This window comes from Nerophis ophidion, linkage group LG13, assembly GCF_033978795.1.
Source record: "Nerophis ophidion isolate RoL-2023_Sa linkage group LG13, RoL_Noph_v1.0, whole genome shotgun sequence".
In the NCBI taxonomy this organism is placed as follows: Eukaryota; Metazoa; Chordata; class Actinopteri; order Syngnathiformes; family Syngnathidae; genus Nerophis; species Nerophis ophidion.
Window position 1 is genome coordinate 15,117,504 of NC_084623.1, and position 23,242 is coordinate 15,140,745.

The 23,242-nt window shown below is 38.7% G+C and overlaps 1 protein-coding gene across 1 annotated transcript in view; it reads right to left on the bottom strand.

The window, feature by feature from the left end:
• esyt3 (extended synaptotagmin-like protein 3) overlaps positions 1–23,242 on the bottom strand; it is a 65,520-nt gene that overhangs the window by 8,917 nt on the left and 33,361 nt on the right. Inside the window, exons 13-19 of the mRNA XM_061918447.1 lie at positions 22,211–22,273; positions 22,069–22,125; positions 14,400–14,471; positions 14,227–14,313; positions 8,515–8,664; positions 6,648–6,934; positions 2,403–2,501 (exon numbers count right to left, since the gene is read on the bottom strand). Coding sequence (XP_061774431.1) covers positions 2,403–2,501; positions 6,648–6,934; positions 8,515–8,664; positions 14,227–14,313; positions 14,400–14,471; positions 22,069–22,125; positions 22,211–22,273 — 815 coding nt within the window. The remainder of the gene's footprint in view (positions 1–2,402; positions 2,502–6,647; positions 6,935–8,514; positions 8,665–14,226; positions 14,314–14,399; positions 14,472–22,068; positions 22,126–22,210; positions 22,274–23,242) is intronic.

Sequence of the window (23,242 nt, forward strand, 5' to 3'; positions counted from 1 at the left end):
CCGGTGTGAGGGCTCCTCACATCCTCACTTTATTTATAATGTGAGCCTCCAGTAGCAAGAGCTATTCGGACCGAGAAAGCGACAATTTCCCCATTAATTTGAGCGAGGATGAAAGATTCGTGGATGAGAAAATTTAGAGTGAAGGCCTAGAAAAGATAAAAAGAAAAAACAAGGCGAGGGCAAGTGAGAGCGATTCAGATGTTTTTAGACACATTTACTAGGATAATTCTGGGAAATCCCGTAGTCGGATTGTAACGACTTCTATTGAAGGCTGACAAATATTTAAGAACGGCTCAAATCACATCATTACAATATTTAATTAAGTGATTCATTGGCGTACCACAGTTTGAGAATCACAGGCATAAGGAATTGTATGGATTTCGGCCAAAAATTAATGGATAATGTTTGGTACCGTAAGTGGAATCTCGGGACAGGCACAGGGAAATGAAGGGCTGGACAGTATCGCCATATTGGGTATCGGTAAGATAACCAATATGGAGCATTTTGAATTTTTGCTGTAACCTCTAACTGAGTAATCTGTAATTGTAAGTATTTATAAAATAAATTACTGTAAATTTCAGACTATAAGCCGCTACTTTTTTCCTATGCTTTGAACCCTGTGGCTTTTAAAACAGTGCGGCGAATTTGAATAGGTTTGTTATTATTTGTGCTATGGCGTCATCTTGTTTGAAGAGTTTGCTCCCTGCAGGTACTGCAGTGCTCTTCTTTTCAAAGTTTCCAAGCAAAAGTAGAAGTGCGGTGCTGTCTTCTCGCCATCCTTAGCGTTTCTACTTGTAAGGATTATTCATTCGTCACTTCAGGCAACGTTTGTAAGTTTTACAATATAACTAAAATAATTCTTACTTACTAAACCGTCCCATATCATTCATCACTCCAAGTAATGTTTGTAAGTTTTACAATATAACTAAAATAATTCTTACTTACTAAACCGTCCCATGTCATTCATCACTCCAAGCAACGTTTGTAAGTTTTAGAATATAACTAAAATAATTCTTACTTACTAAACCGTCCCATATCATTCATCACTCCAAGTAATGTTTGTAAGTTTTACAATATAACTAAAATAATTCTTACTTACTAAACCGTCCCATGTCATTCATCACTCCAAGCAATGTTTGTAAGTTTTACAAAATAAGTAAAATAATTCTTACTTACTAAACCGTCCCATGTCATTCATCACTCCAAGCAACGTTTGTAAGTTTTAGAATATAACTAAAATAATTCTTACTTACTAAACCGTCCCATGTCATTCATCACTCCAACCAACGTTTGTAAGTTTTACAATATAACTAAAATAATTCTTACTTACTAAACCGTCTCATGTGTGACATCTGCAGGAGTGTTTTCATGCATATTTTTGTATGTGCTATTGTAATGCAATGAAGGTAGCATTATTAGCACCACCCCCTGGATTGTAAATAATGTAAATAATTCAATGTATATACTCTGATGATTAACTTGTATGATAACTGTATTATGCTGACAGTATATATTTGTACCATGAATTGATTAAAGTGGACCCCGACTTCAACAAGTTGAAAAACTTATTCGGGTGTTACCATTTAGTGGTCAATTGTACGGAATATGAACTGTATTGTGCAATCTACTGATAAAAGTTTCAATCAATCAATCAAAAAAGCAATAGCTAATATGCTAACACATTTACAGTTACCTTACAATGGCATTCTTTTTGTATTAAGTTTTGTAAATTCACAAAAAAGTCAACATACTCAATAACTCCACGGTAAGTTGATTGGAGAGATAGCTTCCTCAAATCGTGGGTCTATCATGATGACTTCTGTTTTGTTTAATCGGCCATTTTACTGCCGTGTTACAGACACCATTTGGGAACAATTAAGGTATGTAAATAAACATTTACAGAATATTTCTGTCTAAATAAGTCATTTCACAACGTATATATATGCAACTGACACTATGGGGAAGCTAATATTTGGGAGATAGTCCAGAAAATACGGTGATCATTTGGTGTACCACGAGATGTAGTTTGTGTACCACAGTTTGAGAATCACTGGGTTAAAGTATTGTTCCAATTTGGGCCAAATGAATGGATAATGTTTGGTACAGAACTTGCAATCACGGGACCTTTACAGGCACAGGTAAATGAAGGGCTGGACAGTATCGCCATATTGGGTATCTGTAGGGAACCCAATATCGAGCATCTGTAAAATGAATTGTAAACTTTTATAAAATAAATTAATAGAGAGAAGGCAATTTAGAAAATAAATGAATTAATGAATACTGTAATTTATGATGGATTTCAAGCTCCAACATTACATATTTCATTGCCTGGTATGTCCTGTATAATACATTGTGTTCATCTTTGATCTTTTTGGGTTTTTTTTGGGCATTTTGCTATGTACCTGCAGGAGTTGACCATGATGACGAGTTTATTCCGCAGAGTGGCGTAGCGCACAGTCAGGCTGATCTCCCCAAGTGATCCCCCGTGTTTAAGGAGGGCTCTGCAGGGATCATGAACATGCAGAAATGTTAAAACACATTACAAACAGTTCAGGTGGACTTAAGTTATGCAAACCCCATTTCCATATGAGTTGGGAAATTGTGCTAGATGTAAATATAAACAAAATACAATGATTTGCAAATCATTTTAACTCATATTCAGTTGAGTATGCTACAACATATTTGATGTTCAAACTGATAAACATTTTTTTGTGTGCAAATAATCATTAACTTTAGAATTTGATGCCAGCAACACGTGACAAAGAAGTTGGGAATGGTGGCAATAAATACTGATAAAGTTGATGAATGCTCATCAAACACTTATTTGGAACATCCCACAGGGAACAGGTGGGTGCCATGATTGGGTATAAAAACAGCTTCCCAAAAAATTGCTCAGTCTTTCACAAGAAAGGATGGGGCGAGGTACACCCCTTTGTCCACAACTGTGTGAGCAAATAGTCAATCATTTTAAGAACAATGTTTCTCAAAGTGCAATTCCAAGAAATTTAGGGATTTCAACATCTACGGTCCATATTATCATCAAAAGGTTCGGAGAATCTGGAGAAATCACTCCACGTAAGCGGCATGGCCCAAAACCAACATTGGCTTCTTCACGCGACGAAGCCGGCCTACTTCACCGCAGTCTGTAGTCTACTGCTCCCCAGGCAGTGGTGGCAGCGACGTGATGACGATGGGCCGAGTTACACCGATCCTTACACCCATCCGCCCACCCCTTTCCTTTGTCACCTCCCCCTTGAGTAGGGGTGTTAATCTCAAATACAGAGTGGGACAAAATTCTAAACTGAACATAGCCGCGGGCCAAAGTTGAACAACTTAAGCTTTTAATAGGGACCCAAACAAGTTTTGCATTGAATATTGAACAAGCAAGGCTTATATAACTTTATAGTGACATGCAAAATCGAGTTTTGTTGGTAGCTGGGGTGTATATTGTAGCGTCCCGAAATAGTTAGTGCTGTAAGGGGTTCTGGGTATTTGTTCTGTTGTGTTGATGTTGTGTTACAGTACGGATGTTCTCCCGAAATGTGTTTGTCATTCTTGTTTGGTGTGGGTTCACAGTGTGGTGCATATTTGTAACAGTGTTACAGTGTTAAAGTTGTTTATACGGCCACCCTCAGTGTGACCTGTATGGCTGTTGACCAAGTATGCTTTGCATTCACTTGTGTGTGTGTAGAATCCGCATATATTACGTGACTGGGCCGGCACGCTGATTGTATGGCGGAAAAGCGGACATGACGACAGGTTGTAGAGGACGCTAAAAGCAGTACCTTTAAGGGGGAGGGGCACTGAAATTTGGGAGTCTCCTGGGAAAATCGTGAGGGTTGGCAAGTATTAGAATTAGCGGTGAATGCACCGCCGCTGTATAATACCAGCGGGCCAGCTCCAATGTTAATTTAATATTGTCTCAAGGGCCAAAATAAATTACATGGCGGGCCGAATTTGGCCAGCGGGCCAGAGTATAAGACCCATGCCCTAGAGAGTCACCACCTTAACTAACACATTTTCTGGGGGAAAACACTGTACTGTGTGAAATACATTGGAAAGTTAGTGCCCTCTAGGTATCTGTGTAAATGTTGCAAACAGCCACTTTTAATGTGTAAATCTGGTGTTCCACGTATCCTTCCATCGACTTAAGTACTTTCTCTCTTACAAGCCTCTGAGGCTGGAATAAATCCAGCCACCCAAGAAGTTCAAACATTGTATTGCACCTAAAGTTTGGATGCAGTGTATACCACACATAGGAAAATGACGGAATAAACTTCCAGAAAACTATCAGATCTATTCTGATCGCTTCAGTTGGATACACCTGGCAACATCCACTAAGATGAGGATAAAACCACTATTGTGCCACTGAATTAAGTACCGTGCGTATATAGGCCGTATTTCATAGTGCGGCTGTGACTAATGGACGTTCATACAATTTGGAGCTTGATCATGTCTCTCCTTCTCCACTGCCGGCCATTACAATGTCAGAACTTTCAGCTACAGCATGACTGCAAAAGTCACAACAAATACAAATGACACAACACAAAGAAGATGCGGCACTAACTTCATGAGAAATAAAGAAATTAAAAGAATAAAAGGAGGCTACGGAAACTATGAAGCGAGGGACAAATGCTATCAACAGGTATGAGGTCGCATACATGCTTCTGCACACCTGAGACGCGGTCCGTCATTGGTGATGCAGGGCCGGAGAACAGATACAGTATGGGAACTTTGAGGTGAATCTGCTCTTAAAATGTTGGTTAATGTACTTTTATTGAAAATTGCTTTGATGCTTAAAATGTGAACGGAAAAGGTTTCCTCTTGTTGATTCGACCTTAAGTGTGCATTGGCCATTAATTGTTGTTTACTCGCTTGTTTGTGTCCATGATTCATCTGTACATAATTCCCTTACAAGAAATAACAAGAATATACAAAAATAGGCCTGCTGTATCCAGTATTTATTTCACAGTCACACTGCTGTACTTGTTTTGCTAAAAGTTACTGAATTGATTTCAGCTCATTGAATCGTTTATCATATAAAAATAATATGGTCCCTTAATCGTATTGGCAACCACATATATCGAATCGTTGTAAAAACAAATCGTTACAACCTATGAAAACAATCACTTACTATACAAAGTCTGCTCTCAATGGGATGTATGTCTGCTCTCAATGGGATGTTTGTATCTTAGATAAGATTAGATAATACTTTACTTATTCCGTCAGGAGAGTTCCTTCAGGAAAATTACAATTTTCAGCACAATCCCATTCAAGATCAAACAAACATTACAGGGAGACAGAACAGGATCGCTGACAAGTCTGCCGGCTTCCAGCGCCCCTTACAAAAAAGATGAGATACAGGTAAACAAGGGGGGGGGGGAATAGTAGATTAAAATAAAATAAAAAAAATCGGTCTTAGCCAGGGCCCTGGAGAGGGGGTGCAGACTGTTCTCGTTTAGATGAAGATTTAATCATAATTAGTATTTTTATTTTTTTCCAGATGGCGCCGCTGTAGTGGCTGCTGTTGACAGGAGCTCTGTGCGCTTGTGTCATCCTTTTGTGTTTCCCGCTTGTTTTCATGTGTTTATATATATATATATATATATATATATATATATATATATATATATATTTGCCTTTTGGTCCGGGACCCTTTGGGACTGTGTGACAAGGGGTGACACTTTCATGACTTCTGCGGTGCTTTTTTTGTGGACTTCTGGATCTGCCTCCCGGAGAGCCTTTTGGCCATGTAGACCAGCTACTGGGTCTCTGCCACACCCGAGTCCATTTGGAGAGACTGGAGGAGATGCAGATGAAGAGAGAGGGCTGCGGAGCTGGCACTGAGCACCGGGACGGACGAGCTTCACAGGTATCGGAATACCTCAGTCTTCCTGGACGTATCCTTGCTCATCCATGCGGACTGGACACTGGCCGAGAGTTGGTTGGCGGCCGAGAGTGGTTGCTTTGTTGGGTCTGCTCCTGTCTCTGGTCATGCTCCCTCCACCCCAGCAGACGACGGCGTGGAACACCGTAGAGGCCACCACAGTGTATATGTTTCTTTTAGTTTTTATTCTTGTAGAAGTGGCTGGTCGCATCAGCTCTGCTCTTTTAATGTCCTTTGTTTCCTTTGATGTTTCCCTCTTACTCACAAGTGAGGGATGTATGCTATGAGTTGTTTTTTTCCTTTGGCCTCAGTCTGGACCCCCTCTCCAGGGGCCCAGGCTTAGACCGATTTTTTTATTTTATTTTTTTCTCCCATTCCCCCCACTTGTTTACCTGTATGTATCTCACCTTTTTTGTAAGGGGTGCCGCAAGTTGGCAGACCCATCACCGATCCTGTTCTGGCTCCCTGTAATGTTTGTCTGTCCTTGAATGGGATTGTGCTGAAATTTGTAATTTCCCCTCGGGGATAAATAAAGTATGTCTGATTCTGATAAACCTCTGTGTCTTTCCCACCATCTCTAAGTATAAATTGAACGTCAAAGCTAACTAACTTTCCCGTTCATGGCAACAACCTTCTGTATAGGTGAAAGGCATGAGTTAAAATCTAGAATTAACTTTCACCAGCTTTGGGAAAAAGCAACAGATTTTGTTCAACATTTTGGATTTTCCCGTCATAATAAAAAACAACACCACAGACTCACTCTGGATATGGGGCTCCATCTGCCAGGTCAAAACGGGATGAAGCCAGCGAGTTGTCCGACAGAAGGCTGTGAGAGTCGTAGCGCCGCATGCTCGTCGTATTGGCGGTTGGCCTCAAGGTTTCAGACGCCAGGTAGGAACTCCGGCGGTGGGATGAGTAGTCGACAGGAATTGTGCTGGAAGAAAGTGCTGACACGGAAGTTGCCGCATCAGCTCCTGGGTTCATTGGTTGATTGACTTGAGGGGGAGTGATCTCTTCTTTGGGCGGCGGCTTTTCCAAAGTAAGCATCTTAACAGGAATGGAGTTACTGGTTAATGATATTGAGAACAATGACCCAGAAAGGTACAGGCAGGGGGAAAAAAAAAAACATCTAAATACACAAGAATGGGCCTGGATTATCTGCCTTCTTTACCTCTGATCCTAACATAGGAGAAGCTTTTTAAAGGCCTACTAAAATTAAATGTTTTATTCAAACGGGGATAGCAGGTCCATTCTATGTGTCATACTTGATCATTTCGCAATATTGCCATATTTTTTCTGAAAGGATTTAGTAGAGAACATCGACCATAAAGTTCGCAACTTTTGGTCGCTAATAAAAAAGCCTTGCCTGTACCGGAAGTGGCAGACGATATGCGCGTGACGTCACGGGTTGTGGAGCTCATCACATCTGAACATTGTTTACAATCATGGCCACCAGCTGCGAGAGCGATTCGGACCGAGAAAGCGACGATTTCCCCATTAATTTGAGCGAAGATGAAAGATTTGTGGATGAGGAAAGTGAAAGTGAAGGACTAGAAAAAAAAAAGACTAGAAGGCAGTGGGAGCGATTCAGATGTTATTAGACACATTCACTAGGATAATTCTGTAAAAAACCCTTATCTACTTATTGTGTTACTAGTGTTTTAGTGAGATTATATCGTCGTACCTGTACAACCTGAAGGTCGGCCCTGCACCTTTCTTCAGCACCAGTCGACGGGTGGTGGCGATGCCCATCTCTGCCCTTCGCAAGGGACCGTCTTCGAAACACAATCTTTGGAAATGATCGCTGCGTAATACACTGTACTTTGTGTGTGTGGTCGAATCCAACCGTGTTCGCTTGACATCTCTGTTCCATAGTAAAGCTTGACTGTCATCTTTCGGGAATGTAAACAATGAAACACCGGCTGTGTTTGACTTGCTAAAGCCGGCCGCAATACATCGCTTCCCACCTACAGCTTTCTTCTTTGACGTCTCCATTGTTCATTGAACAAATTGCAAAAGATTCAGCAACACAGATGACCAGAATACTGTGGAATTTTGCGATGAAAACAGACGACTTAATAGCTGGGAACGATGCTGGAACAAAATGTGATCTACAATCTGTGACGTCACGCGCACGCGTCATCATACCAAGACGTTTCAGCAGGATATTTCGGCGCGAAATTTAAAATTGCAATTTAGTAAACTAACATACATTGCATGTGTTGCAATGTTAATATTTCATCATTGATATATAAACTATCAGACTGCGTGGTCGGTAGTAGTGGGTTTCAGTAGGCCTTTACAGGTTAGTGCTAAAGGGCAACTCAGTCATTAGAAAGAAGCCGACCATTTTTGTATCGCTTTTCTCTTCATTTCTAAACAACAAAACTACTGATGATCTCCTTTGCGCTGAAATGAATGTGGAAATGAGGCAGTAATGTTTTGCTGAATAGTTGATGTATTGGCGGTGTGTTCTGAACTCTGCTACTCTATATGCCTTGCCCTGCGGTGGGGTCTGAGCCGAGGATGTCGTTGTGGCTTGTGCAGCCCTTTGAGACACTCGTGATTTAGGACTATATAAATAAACTTTGACTGACTGATTGATATGGTCGTGTGTGAGTGCCCACCCTGAGAGTAGCCTTCAGTTTGAGCTGGCTGTTTGCACCAGACTGCTCCAGCAGGAAGCGCTGGTCCAGAGTCATGTTGGAGATGTTAAGGAAACGACTGAGGGGCAGGCGGAGAACACCAAGTTGTGTCTTCTTCTCGCTTTCTTTGACCTGCCAAAAGAGCATACAGTAAATATTCAGGTGGATCAGAGGTGTCCTAACTTTGTAACTAGGGGGCCGCATTGGGCTAGTAAAATATGGTATTGTGGCCAAACAGCTCAATGTTTGTTTCATCTGTTATCACATGGACAAAGATAAGCAGGAGGTAATCCTCCTTTTTCATTGTCCCATTTAAAGCACCAGTTCCATTGGCAACACAACAGGCCCAGAGCATAATACCACAATGCTTGGTGTTCCTGGGATTGCTGGGTATTGTGGGCAAACAGCTCAATTTTTGTTTAATCTGACATCACATGAACAAAGATAAGACCTTCTGGAGGAAAGTTCTGTGGTCAGATGAAACAAAAATCAAGCTGTTTGGCCACAATACCCAGCAATATGTTTGGAGGAGAAAAGGTGAGGCCTTTAATCCCAGGAACCCCACACCTACCGACAAGCATAGTGATGGTAGTATTATGCTCTGGGACTGTTTTGCTGCCTATTGAACTGGTGCTTTACATAGCGTAAATGGGACAATGAAAAAGGAGGATAACCTCCAAATTATTCAGGACAATCTAAAATCATCAGCCTGGAGGTTGGGTCTTGGGTACAGTTGGGTGTTCCAACAGGACAATGACCCCAAACACACTTCAAAAGTGGTAAAGAAATGGCTAAATCAGGGTAGAATTAAGGTTTTACAATGGCCTTCCCAAAGTCCTGACTTAAACGTGTGGACAATGCTGAAGAAAAAAGTCCATTTCAGAAAACCAACACATTTAGCTGAACATTTTGATTGATTGATTGATTAATTGATTGATACTTTTGTGAGTAGATTGCTCAGTTCAGTACATATTCCATACAACTGACCACTAAATGGTAACACCCGAATAAGTTTTTCAACTTGTTTAAGTCGGGGTCCACGTTAATCAATTCTTGGTAAACTGCACCAATTTTGTCAAGAGGAGTGGTCAAAAAATCAACCAGAACCTTGCCAGAAGCTTGTGGATGGCTGCCAGAAGCCCCTTAATGCAGTGAAACTTACCAAGGGGCATGTAACTACATTTTAACATTGCAGTATGTATACTTTTGACCCAGCAGATTTGGTCACATTTTCAGTAGACCCATAATAAATTCATAAAAGAACCAAACTTCATGAATGTTATTTGTGACAAAGAAGTATGTGCTCCAATCACTCCATCACAAAACAATAAGAGCTGTATAAATGATTGGAAACCAAGACAGCCATGACATTTTTTTCTTTACAAGTGTATGTAAACTTTTGACCACGACAGTGTACAGTAGGTGTACAAATAGTCTATTCAGATCCTTGTAAAATGTTCACTCTTTGTTTCATTGCAGCAATTTCTAATTAATTTACACTCAGCACCCCACATTCACAGAAAAGAACAGAAATGTCGATTTTTGGGCACATTTGTTAGAAAATAAAATTCTAAAATATGATGACGTGGCGACTTGTCCAGGGTGTACCCTGCCTACCGCCCGAATGGAGCTGAGATATGCTCCAGCGACCCCAAAAGGGACAAGTGGTACAAAATGGATGGAGGGATATTAATTTGCAAACATTTCTACATTAGTTTTTTCCCTCACCAAATATGCTTGATGAAACCTTTTAAAGAGTGGCTGCTGTGTGCAGTACTGCCACCAATCGACAGGGGGTAACAGAGAGGCATATATTTCACGATGAGAGAGCAATGGAGTTAGTAGAAAAACACTACTCATTAAACCCTGAAAAAAAACTAAAATTGCGAAAGTTGGACATTTAACAAGGACCGGAAAACAAAGTAAAAATGTTCTGCACCAAGCAAGTGCTAAAGACATGTTTCCTGTCGGACCTTTTAAGCGACGGACACATGCAGTTTTCTCGACAAGAAGCAACATTGGTAAAATCCACATGTGTAAGTTTCATCACGAAACTTGGTCAAACATTTGTAAGTAGATGTTGTGCAATGTTTTGTATCAAAATTTCTGAATTCATGATGTCTTTTGTATTCGTGGTTGTGTTTTTTGTCTGAGAGTAACTCTAGGCGATCAGAGCTTGTTCATTACATGCCGTGCTAAATTTGACCAGTAAAGGACAATAACGCTGGTAGCTACACCTTAGGTATAATTGTAATGAGTCACATACCTTTACATTGTACTGTAAACGTTTAATTTCTTTATCCATAAGCATTGTGTGAATGTTTTTAAACCTATTCATGTAGAATACACAATGGACATTATTTGTGTAAAATACACAATGGACGCTATATTTTTGTACTGTTTAATTTATGTTTATATTTTTAGTCCTAAAAATTAAAACAAAAAAATAAATAAAACTGAGGAAGGGAAATAATTAAAAAAAAGGAACATCAATCCCCACCAAAACTTCTGGAGCTTCTGTTTCTTTACTGTTAACTAGCTGCACAAGCATTAATCTTATCCCGAGGGCGGAATTATGAACCGCCAGAAATTGGACACCGATTCGCCCGGAAGTGTAACTTTCCCCTTGAAAAAGATCATGATCATTCCGCAGGTTACAACTAATATAGTGAAGTGAATTATATTTATATAGCGCTTTTTCTCTAGTGACTCGAAGTGCTTTACATAGTGAAACCCAATATCTAAGTTACATTTAAAGCAGTGTGGGTGGCACTGGGAGCAGGTGGGTAAAGTGTCTTGCCCAAGGACACAACGGCAGTGACTAGGATGTCGGAAGCGGGGATCGAACCTGGAACCCTCAAGTTGCTGGCACGACCACTTTAACAACCGAGCTATACAGCCCCGTTATATCCTCCATTTGGTCAAGTTAGATGTCTTCTTGGCATTGCGCCAGAGCTGAGGTCATCACAAACTGTGGTTTAGCCTTTTTTGAGATGGAAAATGTCGCAAATCAGTATTTTGTTTGGAGTATTACAACTTTGAAATATTCACATATAACTTCGAGAGCAGGGGTTCTTTTTCTGACTTCGGGGCCCAATTTCTCCCAATCCACAGGTGCCCCGGCCCACTCAAACATTAACAGTGAATTAGTAATCGTACTCTTGATTTTATTGTACTGTATTTTATTTTAATGTATTCAATAATTGTACCTAACCTACAGTTAAAAATGATAAACCTTGTGAAATGATATGAAACCATGTGTTAATCTAAAAAATAATCAGGGCGGATTACAAAAATAAGTACTTATCATCCATCCATTTTCTACCGCTTATTCCCTTTTTTGGGGAGGTTGCGGGGGGCGCTGGCGCCTATCTCAGCTACAATCGGGCAGAAGGTGGGGTACACCCTGGACAAGTCGCCACCTCATCGCAGAGTACTTAACATATATAATGAAAAAAGGGACTCATAAAAATTGGAGAACAATACATCCATCCATCCATTTTCTACCGCTTATTCCCTTTTGGGGTCGCGGGGGCGCTGGCGCCTATCTCAGCTACAATCGGGCGGAAGGCGGGGTACACCCTGGACAAGTCGCCACCTCATCGCAGGGCCAACACAGATAGACAGACAACATTCACACTCACATTCACACACTAGGGCCAATTTAGTGTTGCCAATCAACCTATCCCCAGGTGCATGTCTTTGGAAGTGGGAGGAAGCCGGAGTACCCGGAGGGAACCCACGCATTCACGGGGAGAACATGCAAACTCCACACAGAAAGATCCCGAGCCTGGATTTCAACCCAGGACTGCAGGAACTTCGTATTGTGAGGCAGATGCACTAACCCCTCTTCCACCGTGAAGCCCCTTGATTTTATTGTACTGTATTTTATTTTAATGTATTCAATAATTGTACCTAACCTACAGTTAAAAAGGATAAACCTTGTGAAATTATATGAAACCATGTGTTAATCTAAAAAATAATCAGGGCGGATTACAAAAATAAGTACTTATCATATATACTGAAAAAAAGGGACTCATAAAAATTGGAGAACAATAAATTTACATATCATTATGTAGTGTTTGACTAAATAAATTCTAATTAAATAAATAAGACATTATAATAAAATGTATGTTTTTGAAAGTGCTAATAGAAATACGTTTTCACCACTTTGGTCATAATTTTTGCACTTAAGAAACTTACCTTTGACTTGAGCTCCAGACTTTTTCTGTTTATTTGATATTGTCATTACTCCCATTAGTGGTGGAAATGTGTATTACAACTGAGTACCCCTTCAACCCATGCAGATGAGAAATATATATATTTTTTGGTAGCACCCAGCAATAGACCCTGGCCCTATGTATTAAGAAACACTGTGCTACAGCACATCAATGTGACAATACTGACACCAAGTGGCCAGTCAGTATACACTACAACAGGGGTCACCAACCTTTTTGAAACCTAGAGCTACTTCTTGGGTACTGATTAATGCGAAGGGCTACCAGTTTGATACACACTTAAATAAATTGCCAGAAATAGCCAATTTGCTCAATTTACCTTTAATAAATAAATCTGTATATACATAAAAAAAATGGGTATTTCTGTCTGTCATTCTGTCGTACATTTTTTTTCTTTCACGGAAGGTTTTTTGTAGAGAATAAATGATGAAAAAAACACTTAATTGAACGATTTAAAAGAGGAGAAAAAATGAAAAAAATGAAAATTTAATTTTTAAACAGTTTATCTTCAATTTTGACTCTTTAAAATTCAAAATTCAACCAAATAAAATGAAGAGAAAAACTAGCTAATTCGAATCTTTTTGAAAAAATTCCAAAAATAATTTATGGAACATCATTAGAAATTTTTCCTGATTAAGATTAATTTTAGAATTTTGATGACATGTTTAAAATAGGTTAAAATCCAATCTGCACTCTGTTAGAATATATAACAAATTGGACCAAGCTATATTTGATTACTTTGAAATAAGATTTAAATTTTATTCTACAGCTTTTCTAGATTTGCCAGAATATTTTCTTGGAATTTTAATCAAAATAAGTTTGAACAAATATTTTACAAATATTCTTCGTCGAAAAAACAGAAGCTAAAATGAAGAATTAAATTAAAATGTATTTATTATTCTTAACAATAAAAAAATAAATTACTTGAACATTGATTTAAATTGTCAGGAAAGAAGAGGAAGGAATTTAAAAGGTAATAAGGTATATGTGTTTAAAAATCCTAAAATCATTTTTAAGGTTGCATTTTTTCTCTAAAATTGTCTTTCTGAAAGTTATAAGAAGCAAAGTAAAAAAATAAATGAATTTATTTAAACAAGTGAAGACCAAGACTTTAAGATATTTTCTTGGATTTCCAAATTCTATTTGAGTTTTGTCTCTCTTAGAATTAAAAATGTCGAGCAAAGCAAGACCAGCTTGCTAGTAAATAAATACAATTAAAAAAATAGAGGCAGCTCACTGGTAAGTGCTGCTATTTGAGCTATTTTTAGAACAGGCCAGCGGGCTACTCATCTGGTCCTTACGGGCTACCTGGTGCCTGCGGGCACCACGTTGGTGACCCCTGCACTACAACATATCATTGTCTGTTCAAATGCCTCAACTTTCAACATGACCGTCAATGTTGGGCAACAACGAATCACATTCGAGGATGACAACCCTAGCATAAGTAGTAACAAACCTGAATAAAAAGCTGCTGCGTTTTGATATCATGCACGAAAAAAGTGAAGCCTTCTTCCCACACCGGGTCTTTATTTGCGAATGCAACCTAGGGCGAGAGAACACTGGCAATCATATAAACGAATTCATGACAAATTAATACCGTATATGTGGGTTTTCTACATTTAGCATTACCTTGCTTTTTTGAAGTTTGTCTGCAATGGAAAATTCCACAAAGGAGCTCGGACCAGCAGACTTCCTTGTGAGCTGCAAACCAAGCAAAACTGGTCAGCAGGGGAGACAATTTTCACTTCAAATGCCACCCAAGAACTATGCATCTAAATTTGGTGTAAATGTACAAATGTGTATTAAAAAAACAAGTGTTTAATTACAGAAGACAAAACCAGTGAAGTTGGCACGTTGTGTAAATCGTAAATAAAAACAGAATATAATGATTTGCAAATCCTGCTCAATGAATATTCAATTGAATAGACTGCAAAGACAAGATATTTAATGTTCAAACTGAGAAACTAATCATTAACTTAGAATTTAAGAGCAGCAACACATTGCTAAAACGTTGGCACAGGGACATTTTTACCACTGTGTTAAATGGCCTTTCCTTTTAACAACACTCAGTAAACAGTTTGGGAACTGAGGAGACCAATTTTTGAAGCTTCTCACGTGGAATTCTTTCCCATTCTTGCTTAATGTACAGCTTAAGTTGTTCAACAGTCCGGGGTCTCCAGTGTGGTATTTTAGACTTCATATTGCGCCACACATTTTCAATGGGAGACAGGTCTGGACTCCAGGCAGGCCAAGCTAGTACGTGCACTCTTTTATTACAAAGCCACGCTATTGTAACACGTGCAGAATGTGACTTGGCATTGTCTTGCTGAAATAAGCAGGGGCGGCCATGAGAAAGATGCAATACCTGTATGTACCTTTCAGCATTAATGGTGCCTTCACAAATGTATAAGTTACCCATGCCTTGTGCACTGATACACTCCCTTACATCACAGATGCTGGTTTTTTAACTTTGCGCCAATAACAGTACGAATGTTTTTTTTCTTCTTTTTTGGTTCGGCGGACACGACGCCCACAGTTTCCAAAAATAATTTGAAATGTTGACTCGTCAGACCACAAAACACTTTTCCAGTTTCCATCAGTCCATCTTAGGTGAGCTCGGGCCCAGCAGAGCTGGCGGCGTTTCTGGGTGTTGTTGATAAATGACTTTCGCTTTGCATAGCAGAGTTTTAACTTGCACTTACAAATGTAGCCACAAATTGTAGTTACTGACAGTGGTTTTCTGAAGTGTTCCTGAGCCCATATGGTGATATCCTTTACACACTGATGTCACTTTTTGATGCAGTACCACCTCAGGGATTGAATTCGGTGTTTTCACCAGATTCTCTGAACCTTTTGATGATATTACGGACCGTAGATTGTGAAATCCCAAAATTCCTTGCAATAGTTTGTTGAGAAATGTTGTTCTTAAACTGTTTGACAATTTGCTCATGCATTTGTTCACAAAGTGGTGACCCATTCTTGTGTGTGAATGACTGAGCATTTCATGGAAGCTGCTTTAATAACCAATAATGGCACCCACCTCTTCCCAATTAGCCTGTTCACCTGTTTGATGAGCATTCCTCAACTTTCTCAGTCTTGTTTGCCACTTGTGCTAGCTTTTTTGAAACCTGTTGCAGGCATCAAATTCCAAATGTGCTAATATTTGCAAAAAACAACAACGTTTTCCAGTTCGAGGGTTAAGTATCTTGTCTTTGCAGTCTATTCAATTGAATATACAGTAGGTTGAAAAGCATTTACAAATCATTTTAGGCTGTTTTTTTTTTTTTACGATTTACACAACGTGCCAACTTCACTGGTTTTGGGTTTTGTATTTTTTTTCCAATGTATTTGCCTGTTTAAAAGCCTCTAACTTGCCTACATGTAAAATCTATTTCAGCAACTGGATACCTGATTATTCCTTAGTATCTAACTACAGCAACACAACAATATTTTATTTTTCAATATTACCAACAAATGCTTTTTACCACAATAAAGTACCACCACATAAAATGTGACTTATTTTATGAATTATTCAGCTCAACAACAGAAGGATGGATGATCATTTTAACAATTTCAAGCAATATATTTAATTCATTGACCATTGTTAATTATGAAATAATCCACTGTCCATCCAACCTTTATAATAAACTGACATACAATAAGAGTTTGTCAGATTATTACTCAGGTGTTTATTCATTTATTCAATTTGAATCATGGTGCTTATTTATTTAATATGCATTATTTATTTATTCATCTCTACTTATTATTTTTACGTGACCGTTTGTGACCATGACCAGTTATGGCAAAATAAACTACATATCCATTGTGAGCAACAATGTCTTTAGAACAAATTGTTACAATTGTGAATGTATACAAATAGAATATTCCTGCCTCCATTGAAAATGCAAGAGTAACCACGTTAGGATATATTTTAGACATTCATACGTGAAATCTACAGAACGCCTCAAGCAGACGGTTAAGGAAGTTTAAATTCCATACATTCCAGGACAGAGCGAGTACTCTAGACTAAACAGATGTTTTACTCAGATAAAACAACCTGAAAGGTAACATTTTACTACGGAGCTTGCTGATTTTTTTTTTCCACATTTGGAACACGTAACAATATGTGAAGAATACAAATTACATTTTGCACAATAACTTTTGGAACAATACAATTGGTAGCAATGAAAGGGTTTAAAATTAATATATTTTACTTCCAGTTTTTCCTGAACATGGTACACATCCAAACAATCATTGTAATACATTTCCTCAAGACATGTTTGGGTTTGATAAATAACAGTAAGAAGGAGTCACTGAATGAATGTGACAGTAATTGTGCTTGTCCAGCAGATGGCGGCAAAAACAAGGCCATGCTCTAGGACAGGGGTCGGGAAACTTTTTGGCTGAGAGAGCGCTTCCATCCATCCATTTTCTACGGCTTATTCCCTTTGGGGTCGCGGGGGGCGTTGGTGCCTAGCTCAGCTACAATCCGGCGGAAGGCAGGGTACACCCTGGACAAGTCGCCACCTCATCGCAGGGCCAACACAGATGGACAGACAACATTCACACTCACATTCACACACTAGGGCCAATTTAGTGTTGCCAATCAACCTATCCCCAGGTGCATGTCTTTGGAGGTGGGAGGAAGCCGGAGGGAACCCACGCATTCACGGGGAGGACTTGCAAACTCCACACAGAAAGATCCCAAGCCCGGGATTGAGCCCAGGACTTCTCAGGACCTTCGTATTGTGAGGCAGCCACACTAACCCCTCTGCCACCGTGAAGCCCGCTGAGAGAGCCATGAAAGCCAAATATTTTAAAATGTATTTCGGTGAGAGCCATATTATGTGTTTTAACACTGAATACAACTAAATGTGTGCATTTTTAGGTAAGACCAACATTTTTAGAGTATAATAAGTCTCTAATTCTTTTTAATACCATTGTTATTTCTTGAACAGGTGCAGTAGAAAACAGATGGATGGATTAAAATGCATAAGAATGTTTTATATTTTGAACGTTATTTTTAACATTGTGATTATCAGCGGAATTATTCATTACTTATCGTGTTAAGCAATGTCAGCTAATATTTATCTGAGAGCCAGGTGCAGTCATCAAAATAGCCACATCTGGCTCTAGAGCCATAGGTTCCCTACCCCTGCTCTAGGATTTACAAGGGATCAGGTTCAAACCTACACAGGCCTCTCAAATCTTTGAAACGGTCATTTGCTTCAGCAGTTGAGTTTAAAAAGTCAAAGTCTGAGTGAAATACTTCAATAATGTGTCTCTTAACATCTTTATAATTTTGATGCTTAAGTGTACAAGCTTTAGTATAGCATGTAGTGGCCTGATGATCTGGAATGACATTGAAAGCTTTATGAAAGAATCACATTTTTAAAAAACGTTAAAGCAAAATTTATTGCAACGTTCTGCTTTGTATATTTAGCACACCTCTTACGGCTGAGGAAGTCACATTCGTCGCATACTTTTGGTCTTGACCTCTGTATGTATGATGAGATTATCACAGACCTTCAAGATGCAACCGTTTAATAACATTTGAATAATAAGATACTGAGACTGATTTGGTGGATTTAAAGATTTATTTTTGAAAAATGTCAACCTGTTGGTAGGTTGGTATGAAATTGTAAATGGGTATTTGGTGGGTAGATTTGGAAATTAATTGTATTGTACTGTATTTTGTATTTTATAAGATGATGTATATTTTAACTGTGGGTCCCTGCCCAAAAAATCTGCGTTTCTAGGGATTACCTTTTTGCACAACGGACTCTGATATTAACAAAAAAAACAATAATGTAATACAAAATTATGTCTGTCTGTAAATAAATAAATAAATATGCATGCTAATACAAATTAACTGTAGCTCAAATATCATAACTTTTGGAAAATTGCCAAAAGGTTCAATATTGTAAACAACCTGTTCACATTGTAGTCCAAAATAATAACTGCAAAAACATACTCAGTTTTCTTAGTTTGAACTGAACTTCTGAAATCAAACTTCTTTTGCACGATAATCTCCTTTTTGGAGATCCATATACTTTCTTTTAAAAAATATGTATTGTTTTTATTTTTATATATCAGTATATTTAAGATGCTTTGACATATTTTATGATTGTTTTATTATGTAGTTTTTAGTTGTTTTCAACCATATACTTCCTGGTTGATCCTGCCAGTAGCATATGCTTGTCTCAAAGATTAAGCCATGCAAGTGCAAGTGCAAACGAGCAGAAGTCAGAACTGTAACGAAAAACAACCTATTTGCAGTCTTATCTAAATTATATTTATATTAAAACTAGTAACATATTAATTATTTAGTGTAACAAAGCAGCACACTATTGAATACAGACAAACACGTTCTGGATCACTCCACACTCTGCATTCTATACTGTTTAATAGTCACTCTTATATAACCTAATGTGCAGAAATTTGGGGTAATAATGACATAAGCACAATATATATCCACTCATTGCCCTGCAGAACAAAACAATAGGGGTCATTTATATGGCCAAATATATAGGGATTACACAAATATATTTTTCTCACAATCAAATCTATTTGGAATTTAAGGATCTTGCGGAACTACAAACAGCACAAATTACATTAAAAGCAAAAAAAAAAAAAAACAATTCAGTGACTGGAAATATTCAAAGGTGACTCACTGAAAAGAAAGGGGGTTACAAATTACGGGGTGGGGGGTTTAAATCATAAAATTCTGAATGTACACACAACACGAATAAACTTTTCTCTTTGAAAATGTGGGGTTAAATTATGAAACAGTTTTAATGCGTGTTTAAAAGAATGTTCAACCTTAGTACAGTTAAAAAAGTGATACAAATACATTATTTTCAACATATACAAGAATGAGGGTTTCTTACAATCACAAAGTGTTTATTTATTATTCTAATTGCATTTGTTACGTCTCGCCTCGATTACTGTAACATATTACTTTCGGGTCTCCCCATGTCTAGCATTAAACGATTACAGTTGGAACAAAATGCGGCGGCTAGACTTTTGACAGGAACAAGAAAGTTTGATCACATTACGCCTGTACTGGCTCACCTGCACTGGCTTCCTGTGCACTTAAGATGTGACTTTAAGGTTTTACTACTTACGTATAAAATACTACACGGTCTAGCTCCATCCTATCTTGCCGATTGTTTTGTACCGTATGTCCCGGCAAGAAATCTGTGTTCAAAAGACTCCGGCTTATTAGTGATTCCTAAAGCCCAAAAAAAGTCTGCGGGCTATAGAGCGTTTTCCTTTCGGGCTCCAGTACTCTGGAATGCCCTCCCGGTAACAGTTCGAGATGCTACCTCAGTAGAAGCATTTAAGTCTCACCTTAAAACTCATTTGTATACTCTAGCCTTTAAATAGACCTCCTTTTTAGACCAGTTGATCTGCCGCTTCTTTTCTTTTTCTCGTCTGTCCCCCCCCTCCCTTGTGGAGGGGATCCGGTCCGATGACCATGGATGAAGTACTGGCTGTCCAGAGTCGGGACCCATGATTGACCGTTCGTCGGGACCCAGGATGGACCGCTCGCCTGTGTTTCGGTTGGGGACATCTCTACGCTGCTGCTCCCACTCCGCTTGGGATGGTTTCCTGTGGACGGGACTCTCGCTCCTGTCTTGGATACGCTTTGAACTGAACTCTCGCGGCTGTGTTGGAGCCACTATGGATTGAACTTTCACAGTATCATGTTAGACCCGCTCGACATCCATTGCTTTCGGTCCCCTAGAGGGGTGGGGGGTTGCCCAAATTTGAGGTCCTCTCCAAGGTTTCTCATAGTCGTCATTGTCACTGGCGTCCCACTGGGTGTGAATTCTCCCTGCCCACTGGGTGTGAGTTTTCCTTGCCCTTATGTGGGTTCTTCCAAGGATGTCGTAGTCGTAGTGGTTTGTACAGTTCTTCGAGACATTTGTGATTTAGGGCTATATAAATAAACATTGATTGATTGAATGATTGATTGAATTATTTGGGTAGTTATTTAGTTGTTATTGGTTGGTGTTACTGTCACTTAGCACTTATATGTATGTGTCTATATACGTATGTGTATATTGTATTTAAGCACTTTTTTTGTGCTAAAGAAAAGTGAGTAAAATGTTATTAATGATATATTGAAATAAGATCAGTAAATGAATCATTGCATATTATATATTATTATTATATATAGACTCCCTTTTTAGACCAGTTGATCTGCCGTTTCTTTTCTTTTTCTCCTATGTCCCACTCTCCCTTGTGGAGGGGGTCCGGTCCGATCCGGTGGCCATGTACTGCTTGCCTGTGTATCGGCTGGGGACATCTCTGCGCTGCTGATCCGCCTCCGCTTGGGATGGTTTCCTGCTTGCTCCGCTGTGAACGGGACTCTCGCTGCTGTGTTGGATCCGCTTTGGACTGGACTCTCGCGACTGTGTTGGATCCATTATGGATTGAACTTTCACAGTATCATGTTAGACCCGCTCGACATCCATTGCTTTCCTCCTCTCCAAGGTTCTCATAGTCATCATTGTCACCGATGTCCCACTGGGTGTGAGTTTTCCTTGCCCTTATGTGGGCCTACCGAGGATGTCGTAGTGGTTTGTGCAGCCCTTTGAGACACTAGTGATTTAGGGCTATATAAGTAAACATTGATTGATTGATTGATTGATTGATTGATTGATATAATAATAATGACAAGAAAGCTAGGTACTTCACTTTTCACACTCCTTTTTAGGTATGAAAAACCTAACCAATACCTATTGTTTTCATTTGTAATGTGTTTTCATCATGAAGTATTTGTTTCTGTACTAAGATTAGTTCTTTTTTTTAAATTACTATTTACTTTGCTTTGTTTTTAACGTGTCCAAAATAAACTGCCACAACATTCCTTAAAAATGAATTTAGTTGCAACGTATTAATGAACTATTTATTGTCCTCAAAGGACAGCACATATTATTAGAACATTTGAATATTATTACACTGGACTGAATGTCAGTCAATCACACTGAGAAAAAAGACAATGAATAATACAATAATAGTAAGTCTTAAACCAGAATATTCCATTACATAAATAAACAAGTATCTGTATTCAACTAAAATGGCAAAGCAAAGTTCAAAATTCAAAGCTGAGGAAATTCTGGCAACAAAGCGACAGGCTGGTTATTTACACCCATAAACTCGACACACACGCAGTGAACTGACAGGAAATACCAGCTTTAGAGAGATATCAGCATGGAAATAAAAAAAGCATTGCGTATGGGCAAAAGTTTTATAACATTACTGAACTCAAACATTGCAATTGTCTTACCCGAGCTTCTCGTGCATGCTTCTTTTTATGATGATCCTCAATTTCACTTCTGTCTTTCTACAAACAAACACATGAATGTTATTCACATCATTGTTGTCCCTTGATGGGTGAATGCTAGTTCACCATATTGAAGGTTACTCACAGGTAGGTTTGAGGCATTGTCCAGATACACTGCAAGCATTGCACAGGCGTGGCCTTCAGTAGACTGAAAAAGAGCATTTTAGAATCTTTACTTGAAAGCATGATAAAACATCACCTTGTATGACTATTGGCCCTTTGCGAACTATCGCATTTTCATTTTTCGGACCATTGAGCACACTGGCTTACAAGGCGCATTGCTGAAGAGCGGGTCTATTCGGGTCTATTTGTATACAAAAATCCCACCAGATTATATAAGGCTCATTAAAGGTGTCATGTTATGATTTTTTTCTACATTTTAAACACCTCCTTGTGGCCTAAATAACATGTAGTGGTTGTTCTTTGGTCCAAATTTTGCATTGATTATGTTTTACAGATCATCTTCAAGCCGCTTTCTGACCGTTTCTTCAGGATGCGTTGTTTGGTGAGCGGACTTATTTACATCGAGTCTTCTCCCCGTCATCCTTTTTGGACCGGTAGTTTTTAGCGCTTCCATAGCGAGTCTACTGACAGATTTAAGATAAAACCGTACACTACTTCATTTTACAAATGGTAAAAGTGGAGGATGGATCCTCCAAAACAAGAGGATGGAGAAAAAGGAGATTATTGACTGCGGTGTGGAATGCAATGGCGGACGCGCGCAAAATTTCACCACTTATGCAGACCCAGATCCAATCTACTTTGCTACTTGTGCCAGCTTTTTTGAAACATATTGCAGACATCACATTTCAAAAGAGCTAATATTTGAAAAAAATAAAGTTTACCAGTCCGAACGTTAAGTATCTTGTCTTTGCGGCCTGTTTAAATGAATATAGGTTGAAAAGGATTTGCAAATCATTGTATTCTGTTTTCATTTACGATTTACACAACGTGCCAACTTCTCACTGATTTTGAGTTTATATATATATATATATATATATATATATATATATATATATATATATATATATATATATATATATATATATATATATACATATAGTGAAGTGAATTAGTGAATTATATTTATATAGTGCTTTTCTCTAGTGACTCAAAC